At 38.1% G+C, this 10,802-nt stretch overlaps 3 protein-coding genes across 3 annotated transcripts; 1 reads left to right on the top strand and 2 right to left on the bottom strand.

Annotated features, from left to right (window-relative positions):
• The first annotated feature begins 2,861 nt into the window (after positions 1–2,861).
• Positions 2,862–5,265, top strand: LOC133831418 (polyubiquitin). Its single transcript, XM_062261698.1, has 2 exons — positions 2,862–3,015; positions 3,673–5,265. The coding sequence occupies exon 2, from the start codon at positions 3,673–3,675 to the stop codon at positions 5,044–5,046; it is 1,374 nt and encodes a 457-aa protein (XP_062117682.1). The 5' UTR covers positions 2,862–3,015; the 3' UTR covers positions 5,047–5,265.
• Positions 5,266–6,034: 769 nt separating this feature from the next.
• Positions 6,035–6,511, bottom strand: LOC133833072 (2S seed storage albumin protein-like). The gene has a single exon (XM_062263330.1). The coding sequence runs from the start codon at positions 6,509–6,511 to the stop codon at positions 6,035–6,037; it is 477 nt and encodes a 158-aa protein (XP_062119314.1).
• Positions 6,512–9,274: 2,763 nt separating this feature from the next.
• Positions 9,275–10,216, bottom strand: LOC133833071 (uncharacterized). The gene has a single exon (XM_062263329.1). The coding sequence runs from the start codon at positions 10,214–10,216 to the stop codon at positions 9,275–9,277; it is 942 nt and encodes a 313-aa protein (XP_062119313.1).
• Between the last annotated feature and the right edge of the window lie 586 nt (positions 10,217–10,802).

Below are 10,802 nucleotides of genomic sequence, written 5' to 3'. Positions count from 1 at the left end.
TATTTGTTATAGAGCGTTCTATGAATTCAAGAGTGCAATTCCAAGTCTATAGTGGAGTCACGAGGAATTAATAAGTTAGTAAATTTATTTGTTAAATTTATGATAACTTACTGGAGCTTGATTTCATAGGCCCATGGTCCCCATTGTACCTTGGATAAAATAATCTAGATAGTCTCAATTAATTGATTTAATTATCAATTAGAATTATCAAAGTTGACCAGGTCAATTTTGGATAGTTTCATAGAGTTGTGTAATTTTGAGAAGAAAGGAGAAATTATGGCAGATTTATTAATTAAAATAAATTGGTATCTAAATTAATAAATAAATTTAAATCAAGGTTCAAATTATAAATAATTAATTTGATAAAGGATTTAAATAATTATTTAATTAATTAAATCAATAGAAGATAATATAGGCCTTGATTTTAAGTCCAATGGGCTTATAATCAAATGGGAAATTTCACGGACCTATAGCCCATGATAATTTCGACCTAGGGCTTCAAAATGGCTGTTATTTTATTGATTTTTTAATTAAATTAAATGGCCTAATTGAGTCTATAAAAGGAGTGCTTAGAGAGAAGATTTTAGATACAACAGAGATGACAGATAAGTCACAAGTCAGATTTTCTGATAGTTTTATATTCTCTCTAAACACAAGTCATTTTCTAAGCCACTTTGTTATTTTCTCTTCTTCTCTCTATATCTATCTCATGTGTTGAGAATTTCCCACACTAGTCTAGGTGGTTCTAAGGATACATTGGAAGATCGTGAAGAAAATAGAAGATCGGTTCAGTTTCTTGATAATACTCTGCGACAGAGAGGATACAAGAGTTAGAGAAACTGAAGGAATGACTCTTAATTCCGCTGCGTATACTGTAAGTATTCTATTCTTTGTTTCTCTTTGAATTCAATTTTAGAAACATGTGTTTAGGCTATCTTGTATTAATTTGTTTAATATTAGATATACATGAAAATAAATAAAGATCATGCATAAGTTTTTTCCAACACCTTCTGGGTGCGTTCGATGGTGGAGTTGAACTTGGAGTTGAAGTTCTGACTGATCGGTTGACTTACTGATTGGCCCTAGGAAACTCCTCAAACATAGTTTCCTTGTTATGGTGCGACATGGGCGCAGAACTCGGGGTTGAGGTTCTAACCGACCGACTGGGTCTGAGCCAACTATCCCTGCGGGACTTGTGCGTCTTGCTTTGCCTCTTTCCAACGTTAACGTCAGTTGCAAGAGGGGGTAGTCGGGCCAAGACCTCCTCGATTTGCTTATTCGCTTTGGACATATGACTCCTCAACTATATGTTTTCCATTTCTATCGTCGTCAGGTAACCCGGGTTCGGATTTGGCGGTGGGGGCGCCGAACTTCCGGTGTCGTCATGGCCCATCGGCTGCTTTCCCGATCGCTGCTGGACCTTTGGGCTTGGTTCGTTGGATATGGCGGCATGGTGAGCCTCCTGGGCACAATGTTGATCCACCTCGTTACCATGCATCGAACGAGTAACCACCATGATCAAGTTTTTGCAATAGCACTAATCTAAACCCTCTCAATGAAAGCACCAAACTGTTGATGCGGTTTTTTGCCAACAGATAATTATACGAATAAATAGGATGGATTAATATTGATTGATAAACTGTAATATGACAATGATATTAATTGAGAATATGGAAACTAATTGCGAAGAAAAGATGGTCACGCCTTTTTTAGGTGGTTCGGAGGTTAAAATCCCCCTAGTCCACCAGCCGATATTATTGATCTCTCCTTACTATTTCTTACAAAGTGTTTGCTTTACAAGAAGAAGCCAACCCCTTGCACAACCCAGGGTTTCGGTATTTATAAGAGATTGATCTTTGGGTAGGTATTGGGGTCATCCCGTGATCTAATCATCCATCATGTCATTTATGTGACACCGATGATTAATTCCCAAACCTTACAGTGAAGTGTGGTCTAATCAATAGGTAAAGATGGATAATGGGCCGCATGGCCCAAATCAGGCGTGGGATGTCTGAACACGCACGTTTATACGACATATCCGAGAATTCAGAAATAGAACAGCACGTGATGTCTGTTATATGCACGTTTATATTGCGTTGTTGACTTTATAAGGATTCGGGGGTATCAGACCTCTGATGCACCATGAGCTTAATGTGGCGCTAGCTCGTGGCTTCTATTATGTTGACACAACGGCTCCACGCACGGAGCAGCTAAATGATCCATCAGCTCGGGCTAGTTGTTTAGGGGTTCGTAACAAACAGCTCCGGGTGGACGGTTGACACGTGGTAGATCGATTCAGACCCTTTTCTAGCTCGCCAAAGTGTGTGCGGATATTCAGGGCGTACAAACACTATCATAAATAAAATTTATAATATTAAAAAAGTTACTACTATAAAAACACATAAAGAAAGATATAAAATACATATAAAATATTATAAAAATATATACAAATTTAAATTGGGTCCTGTCAGGATGGGAAGTGCTATCCCGTCTCCATCCTATTTAATATTCGGGAATTAAAAATTATCCATTTTCCCGTCCCGTTCCCCATTTAGACGGGAATTCCAAACACCATTAGGGCAGGTCCCCAAGCTTAAGCGTGCTAAAGGATAACGCCGTCAATCTAACTGCGAGTAGTACTTCTAATTTAACGTCTACCAACCCCACCACATCCACGAAGCTTACCATATTTCACTTTCGCTATTCCTCACTCTCGGTGATGCTGGTAACATAAATACTAATCGTAATTTCTTCTATTTTCTTAAAGACAGACAGCCCGTGATTACACATGCGCGCCCAAACGATGGGAAAGCCCATCGATTAGCCCAAACGAAATATCATTGGGTGTGGGCCAAGAAATCAACACGTGTCATATTCTTGTTCGATATGCGGTAAGGTTCACGATTAAGTCGGCAACCTGTTCTATATAATGAGTCCCCATGAGAACGCTTCTTCATCAACCTATACAGAAATTTCTCTCATCAATTTCGAAGTCTTTCTTTTCTTTCTCTCAAGGTATGTAAATTTTTTTTTTCCATCCTTTTATTGATTACTATTTTTCTAGAATTTGGGGTTTCTGTTCTTGATTAGGTTATCACGTTCTTTCCTGAATTTTTATTTTTCGGGGGAATATTTGATTGATTGTTTTACTGATAAATAACCCTAATTTGATTTCGATCATTGTTTTGTATAAACCTTTTTGTTTGTCACTGCTAAAGAATTTTTTTATGTTTAACTAAAGTCAATATATTCCAGAGTAGTTTATATTATATTACAAATTTATATAATATATATATTTATAGAGAGAGAGAGAGAGAGAGAGAGAGAGAGAGAGAGATCTGGATGTTGGTGTTTCGATTATGAATTTTTTCGATTTTGATAGGATTTCACACAGTAAATTAAACTCAATTTAAACTATGTGTTGTTTGTTGCTGGATATTGATTTTAGATTCTGATATGAATTTTTTTCTATTTTATTTTAAATGAGAATCAAGGATCTTGTTCGTCGAGTCCTCTAAATTTGCATTCTTTTGTGTTTTATCTCGATAATTTTTATTATTTTTTTTAATTGTATTTGGATTCCCTTACTATTTATTTAATAAACCAATAATATTTGTTGTTCGGTTTCATCTGCAATTGGTTTCATTAAAATCTTGTTTTCTGCCCGCACAGATGCAGATCTTTGTGAAAACTCTAACCGGAAAAACTATCACCCTTGAGGTGGAAAGCTCCGACACCATCGATAATGTCAAGGCCAAGATCCAGGACAAGGAGGGTATCCCTCCAGACCAGCAAAGGCTGATCTTTGCTGGCAAGCAGCTTGAAGATGGTCGCACCCTTGCTGATTACAACATTCAGAAAGAGTCCACTCTTCATTTGGTGCTCCGTCTCCGTGGTGGCATGCAAATCTTTGTCAAAACCCTTACTGGGAAAACCATCACCTTGGAGGTCGAAAGCTCCGACACAATTGACAACGTCAAGGCCAAGATCCAAGACAAGGAAGGTATCCCACCAGACCAGCAGAGATTGATTTTCGCTGGCAAGCAGCTTGAGGACGGCCGTACTCTTGCCGATTACAACATCCAGAAAGAATCCACCCTTCACTTGGTGCTCCGTCTCCGTGGCGGTATGCAAATTTTTGTTAAGACACTCACCGGGAAAACCATCACCCTTGAGGTGGAAAGCTCAGATACCATTGACAATGTCAAGGCCAAGATTCAGGACAAGGAGGGTATTCCCCCAGACCAGCAGAGGTTGATCTTCGCTGGTAAGCAACTCGAGGATGGCCGGACCCTTGCCGATTATAACATTCAGAAAGAATCCACCCTTCACTTGGTTCTCCGTCTCCGTGGTGGCATGCAAATTTTTGTGAAGACCCTTACCGGGAAAACCATTACTTTGGAAGTCGAAAGTTCCGATACAATTGACAATGTGAAAGCTAAGATCCAGGACAAGGAGGGTATCCCGCCTGACCAGCAAAGGCTCATTTTTGCTGGCAAGCAGCTCGAGGATGGACGAACCTTGGCCGACTATAACATCCAGAAGGAGTCGACCCTTCACTTGGTGTTGCGTCTCCGTGGTGGGATGCAAATCTTTGTGAAGACCTTGACTGGGAAAACCATCACCCTTGAAGTTGAAAGCTCGGATACCATCGACAATGTTAAGGCGAAGATCCAAGATAAGGAGGGTATCCCCCCAGACCAGCAGCGGTTGATCTTTGCTGGCAAGCAGCTTGAGGACGGGAGGACCCTTGCTGACTACAACATCCAGAAGGAGTCCACTCTACACTTGGTACTGCGTCTGCGTGGGGGCATGCAAATTTTTGTCAAGACCTTGACTGGGAAGACTATTACCTTGGAGGTTGAGAGCTCAGACACAATTGATAATGTGAAGGCCAAGATTCAGGACAAGGAGGGCATTCCTCCAGACCAGCAGAGGCTTATTTTCGCTGGTAAGCAACTGGAGGATGGGAGGACCCTGGCGGACTACAATATCCAGAAGGAGTCTACCCTGCACCTTGTCCTTCGTCTCCGAGGTGGATTTTAAGTAATTGGTTATGGTGATTTGTGGTCCAATTTGCTCGTTTTTCCGTCATCTTTGTTTCATGTTGGCTCGTTTAGTCTGGTTGCCATTAGTGGCCTTTAAATAAATTGGAAAAACTGTGTGCTTTTAGTAATTGTTTTTTATGGTTTCGTACAATGTGAAGTGGCGAATATGCCATTATGAACATTCTATTATGTAAATGATCATTGTGCCTTTATTTTCCGTTTACGTGTATGCTTCTCTCTGTATGTGCTGTTATGTTAGCTTCACTTGTGCACCGTCATTGAATTGCTGGATCATTTTTATTAATAGCATCCATAATGTCTGTGTTCTGTATTTTCAAGTCCGTTTGGTTGTGAAAGTGATTTGGCGATAATTCCGATGTAGTTTGTTTTTTTTTGTTAATTCACTTTTGAATTGTTGTATGCGTCTGAAGATTACGCATACGTATTGCGATGTAATGTTGTGTCTAACTTGTTGTGGGAGGGAAAGAAACTAGGTGGTCGAGTATCTCCAACTATAGTTACAGTTCAAAAAATTTGGGTTGGTGATATAATATGTTTGGAGAGCGAGTTAGGCGAGTTGAAGGTATTATACTTCCTATACCGGAGATGTGTCCTGTTTTGGTTAACCCTGTGACAGCGTCAAAAGACAGACCCCAACTTAGATCTCTGTCCTTTGGCACGTAAGAGTCGTTGATTTTTCTTATTCTCCTGGTTTTGGTTATTATCAACTGTAAAAGTAAGGGCTTTCCTTTGGTATCTATTTCTCTTTTAGCAGTTCGTAATCTATCTTCGCAATTATGATAAACTTTTATGATCTACTTACTCTTGCGACTTTATTGGACAACCATTTAGCGTCCCTTGAGGTAACTCTCGTTACCATACAATGCTAAACTATCTCTAAAACGAAACCGGCCCCATCTTTTATTCATTTAAAGGTCTTAATTTTCTATCGACTCTGAAAACCTGAAACAACCACAAATGCACAACTAGAACAAGTCTACTCGCACATCGCACTGCTGGGGTCCAGACCCGCATACTCTAGGCAAGTTTTGGGCTCTCTGAACCATCTGCTGCAACCGCTCACCGCTGAGCTGCTGCCCCTGCTGTCGCCTCTGCTGCCTCATTATGTGAGTCATGGCCTCACACTGGCACTGCTGGTCCATCCGTTTCAGTTGATTGCAGCACTGCTGGAGTTGCTGCGTCTGAGATGAGCTGATGTAATTCTCGGCTTCGCTATTGAACTCGAGCACTCCGTACTGACCTCGACCCTCCCTTATGTACTGCTGGCACTGCCTCAAGTTCTGGCGCCGGATCTGCTCCTCGCAGCGCTGGTAGGGTTCTGGGTTCTCGGATTCGATCTCCACGGTTGTTATGGTTGTCCGGTGAGCCCTGACCGAGGTGTTGAAGACAAAGAGAACTGCCACAAGAAGACCCGCTGCTGCTAGGATTGTGAGCCTTGTCATTGTTAGGTAGAATAGAACGATATAACTAGTTTGTGTTGTGATTTGAAGTGGCAGAGATGTTATTTAAGCTTATTCAGGCCTTTGCATGTTTGGTACGTGGAGAAGAGAATTTGATTGTTGTCTAAGCTGGGCTAAACCACGTAAGAGTAATTTTGATAATGATGTAGTTGGCATTGTAGTGCTTCTGTGATGAAAGCCAGAAATTTTCTACTTGTCTATGTGAGGAGGCAATACGTGCTATGTGGTTAGCTCAGTTTAAATTTGCCAAGTGGTTCTTGGCATGCAAATGCTTCCAATTATGTTTATTTATTTTATTCAACTTCCACTGATTTTTGTTTATACTTTTCCAAGTAAATATGAGCTTTTTACTTTGTTTATCAGTAAAAGAAGATATATGGTTAATGTTTCATTTAGTCAAATAAGAGCTTAGTGAAAAGTATAACAATTTTGAAGCGACGAGTCCTTTTTAGATTAACTAATTGCTGCTAGGTGGAACATAACCTTATTAGAAAGTTTTTAATAAGATTTAGCTAGCTAGTTTTTGTATGATTTATTCTCTTCTACAACTAATAAATGAACCATATATTAATCTTCAATACTTTGCTAGCATATTATAATTAGGGTTTATACTATTTTTGATTTGTGTTTTATCTTATTATTTGTTTGGATCCCGTAATTTAACAAATTATTTTTTAGACACTGTATTTTATAAAATATGATTCAAATAGATCTTTAAGCTCAATTTTGATGAACAAAAAAAATAGAATATAACAATATAGTTGTCAGACATAATAATTGTGCTTTTGTTATAAGTTGTTAGTTCGGTGAATTATTTGTGATTTTAATTCAATTTTTTTAATCAAACTCAGGTTTAGGGGTCTTTTGTAACAATTTTACAAAACACAGAGTTCAAACATATAATGAGACAAAACACACGGTCCAAAATAGTATAATTCCTTATAATTATGTATATATTTTTTTATTGATATCACAAGCTTGCTATATTCCTAGTTACAACCAATTGGACAATTATGAATTAGTGCGACAGATAACAATATTATTTAAATTTAGCAAAGTAACAGAAAATATTTTGTATGAATTGTTCTTCACCTTAAGGCAAGTGAGGCTAATAAAAAAAGACTTCTTTTCAAATATTAACCTCTTCTTTTAAATTAAAAATCTTCTTCATTTCCAATACAATCAGCAAGTTTTAAAATTATACAATTGTTTAATTTATAAAGTTAAACTTTAAATTTTGGTCTAAGGCCCTAAAACCTTGGCCGAAGGATTTGTAACTCTGTTGCTTCTGCAATTTCTTTTTAAAATTATGCTTTTACTTGGTTATTGAAATTCCGTTTTTTATGATTACCAACTTAATTATTTAAATTAAATAATTAATTGTTAAACTGTTACAGAAATGTTTAAACAGATACCAAGACTGTTTGAACAGAAACCAGATATGTTTAAACAGTTTGTGACCAGAAGATAAAAACGAACATAAAGTAAAGAACACACGAATTTTTACGTGGTATCAGCAATCTTTGCAGATTGCTACTAGTCCACGAGACCACGCCCAGAGAATGAAATTTATTAGAAGAATATCTAAATGATTACAAAACCAAATTGACTTATACAAATAAAGACTTCCTCTTGAATTTGTCGCAACTGTTGTAATCTAAACTTCTAATCAAATTTCTGAAGTGCTAAGATCTTGAACTCTCTTCAAATCATAACACTTGCACTTTTCCTCCCGAAAAGTGACTCACGAACAAGACTTCTCCCGAAGCTTGATGACCAATGTCCAAGTGTGTTCAACCTGCACAATTAACACAAAGGAAAACAATACAGAAGTACACTGTAATAAACCACTAAGAACTTGCTGGACTCAAGTTCTTCACATAATAAAAAGTCTCTCTAAAACTTGAAAAATATTTGGAAAATAATACCCAAGAGAGATGATAAAAAACCAACGACCTAAGGATGATTATATACTGTTTAGAATCCTTTAAGGTCGTGGAAAACAAGTCAGAAATCAAACAGCCCATAAATGAAAAATCTTCCAAAACAGGAAAGTCAGAATCTGTTCAAACAGACTGGCAATCAATTCAAACAGATTCATTGAACCTGGACAGTTTTTCAACCCAGTTTCCTTAAATAAATAAGGAAACAATATATCCTTTATGATTGCAAGCTGTACACGATTTCTGGGCAACCAAATCAAATAAATAAAATAAATACTAATAATTTCCAATTCAAGAAAAATATAATCTTTTATAGGAAAATATATATATTTATTTTATCAACACATAAATAAAAATCTTAATATAGAAAGACATATTCAACAAACCAAGAAACTACCCATTTTCGAAATTCACCACAAAATATTACAAAAGAGGAAACTACTAATTTCGAAAATACCCTTTTAATTAATTTTGTCTTTATTATCAAAAATGCCAATAAAAGATTTTACAATCTCCCCCTTTGGCAATTTGATAGAAAAAATTAATTCAAAAACCTGCAACACAAATGTTAGTGATAAGAAAAGAGAAGGAACTCCCCCTGCAAACATGCATGAACTTATAACAAACATGTAAATAAACTAGACTTAACTCCCCCTCAAAATAAGAAGGTCCAGAGTTAAACAAACAAACAATCAAACATGTTTTGGAAATCTACTCTCCCCCTTTGTGTCTTTCAAAGTAGCCAAAGAACCATAAAACTAAAACAAGTAGCAATGTTTAATGGACAAAAACGAAAATAAAACTAAACAATTGGAGCTTTGGACAGAGATTGAACAGCCTCCAACACAGAACGTTGCAGTCCTTCAATTGACATCACTCGAGCAGTCAAAGAATCAACAGAGGCTCGAACAGCAGCTATTTCGGTTGCAACAAGTCCTGAATCTGTGGCAACAGAGGAGGAGGCATGAGGGATGTCATCCGAGGCGATCTTCAGAGATTGGGGCTTGACTTTCTTGGAGGACGGAGCAGCAGTGGCTTCAGTAGGAGGGGCAGAGGCCTTGTAGGAAGCAGCAGTAGTGGGTGCCACCAAGTCTTCTTGATCACGTTGGAGATCCTTTTTCTGCATACTCAACACTTTATAAATAACATGAGGAAAAGGAAGATTCAAGTTTTTCCTGTTACCTTTGTGAAACCCAATGATTTGATCATGAATAACCGAAGCCAAATTTATACCAAGACCGGTCCCCACTTTGTACAAAAATGAAGCCATATCAAAAGAAATAGTGGCGGTGTGAGAAGTGGGCTTCCAATTTGTTGTGGCAAACTTATGAAGAACAGCATAAGTGTAGGTGAGGTTTGAGACTGAGATGACTGTATGAGATGGCCATACCATTTTTTGACCAACCAACTCAGTGATAACCATGTCCTTGTCAAGAGAAGCACCATCAACATCATCCTCGACATCAAGGGGAAGATGCAAAGCAAGAGCAATGTCTTGAGGAGAAAAAGAGAACCAATGGCCCCTAACAAACACTTTATTATACAGAGGAGATGAAGGTTCAATAATTTCATTAGTAAGATTGGCATAGAATTCCTTGACTATTCTATCCACAAAACCAGAAAATTTAACCAAGGAACCTGTCCATTGTCGATCTTGAAGCATTGTTAGCACACCAAAAGGACGATGATCACTCAAGACATAATTTCTTTCAATGATAAATTTCCGTTGAGCATATAGAACCATATCACGTGCATTATCATTATAGCAAAAAATGGAAGAATAAGGTTTGAAATTTACACCTGAATGTTTTGATGAAGGTGTAGAACCAGAAATAGGTTTCTTCCCTTTAGCTTTGGATGGCAAGGGAGATGCAATGTGGTTTGAGTCAGATTCGGCTTCTTGTTCAGAGGGGATAGTGTCTTCTTTTTATGGCTCATCAGACTCAGCCTCTGATTCTGCAATGTCAGGAACCGTTTCATCAGACAATGTGGTATCATGAGTTGCTTCAGATTCTGACTTATCTTCCTCAGGATCAGATTCGGAGGAGGACAGTGAAGGGGGATGAGCCTTCAATTTTTTCTTGGCAGCAGACAAGGGAGAAAGAGATGCGTCCAACCCCAATTTCCTTTTGGGAGTCACATAATTTTTCTTGGACTGACTTGGCTTCAAGGGCAATTTGAGCAACCTAGCAGCAGCAGCTTTGGAAGAGGAGGAAACAGATTTCGATTTTGCCCTAGCTTCCAAAGACGAATCAAACGGAAGAGGAGAATGGTCCTTGGCTCAAGAGGGCACCACCACTTCAGATGGTGGTGCAACAATGTCAGCAGAG

This window comes from Humulus lupulus, chromosome 4 (genome assembly GCF_963169125.1).
Source record: "Humulus lupulus chromosome 4, drHumLupu1.1, whole genome shotgun sequence".
NCBI classification, from domain to species: Eukaryota; Viridiplantae; Streptophyta; class Magnoliopsida; order Rosales; family Cannabaceae; genus Humulus; species Humulus lupulus.
Note: the sequence above shows the minus strand (reverse complement) of the source record. Positions and strands in the feature narration are given on the sequence as shown.

Excerpts from the sequence above, each read along its gene's own strand:
- LOC133831418 (XM_062261698.1), top strand. The coding sequence starts at position 3,673 with ATGCAGATCTTTGTGAAAACTCTAACCGGAAAAACTATCACCCTTGAG.
- LOC133833072 (XM_062263330.1), bottom strand. The coding sequence starts at position 6,511 with ATGACAAGGCTCACAATCCTAGCAGCAGCGGGTCTTCTTGTGGCAGTT.
- LOC133833071 (XM_062263329.1), bottom strand. The coding sequence starts at position 10,216 with ATGGTTCTATATGCTCAACGGAAATTTATCATTGAAAGAAATTATGTC.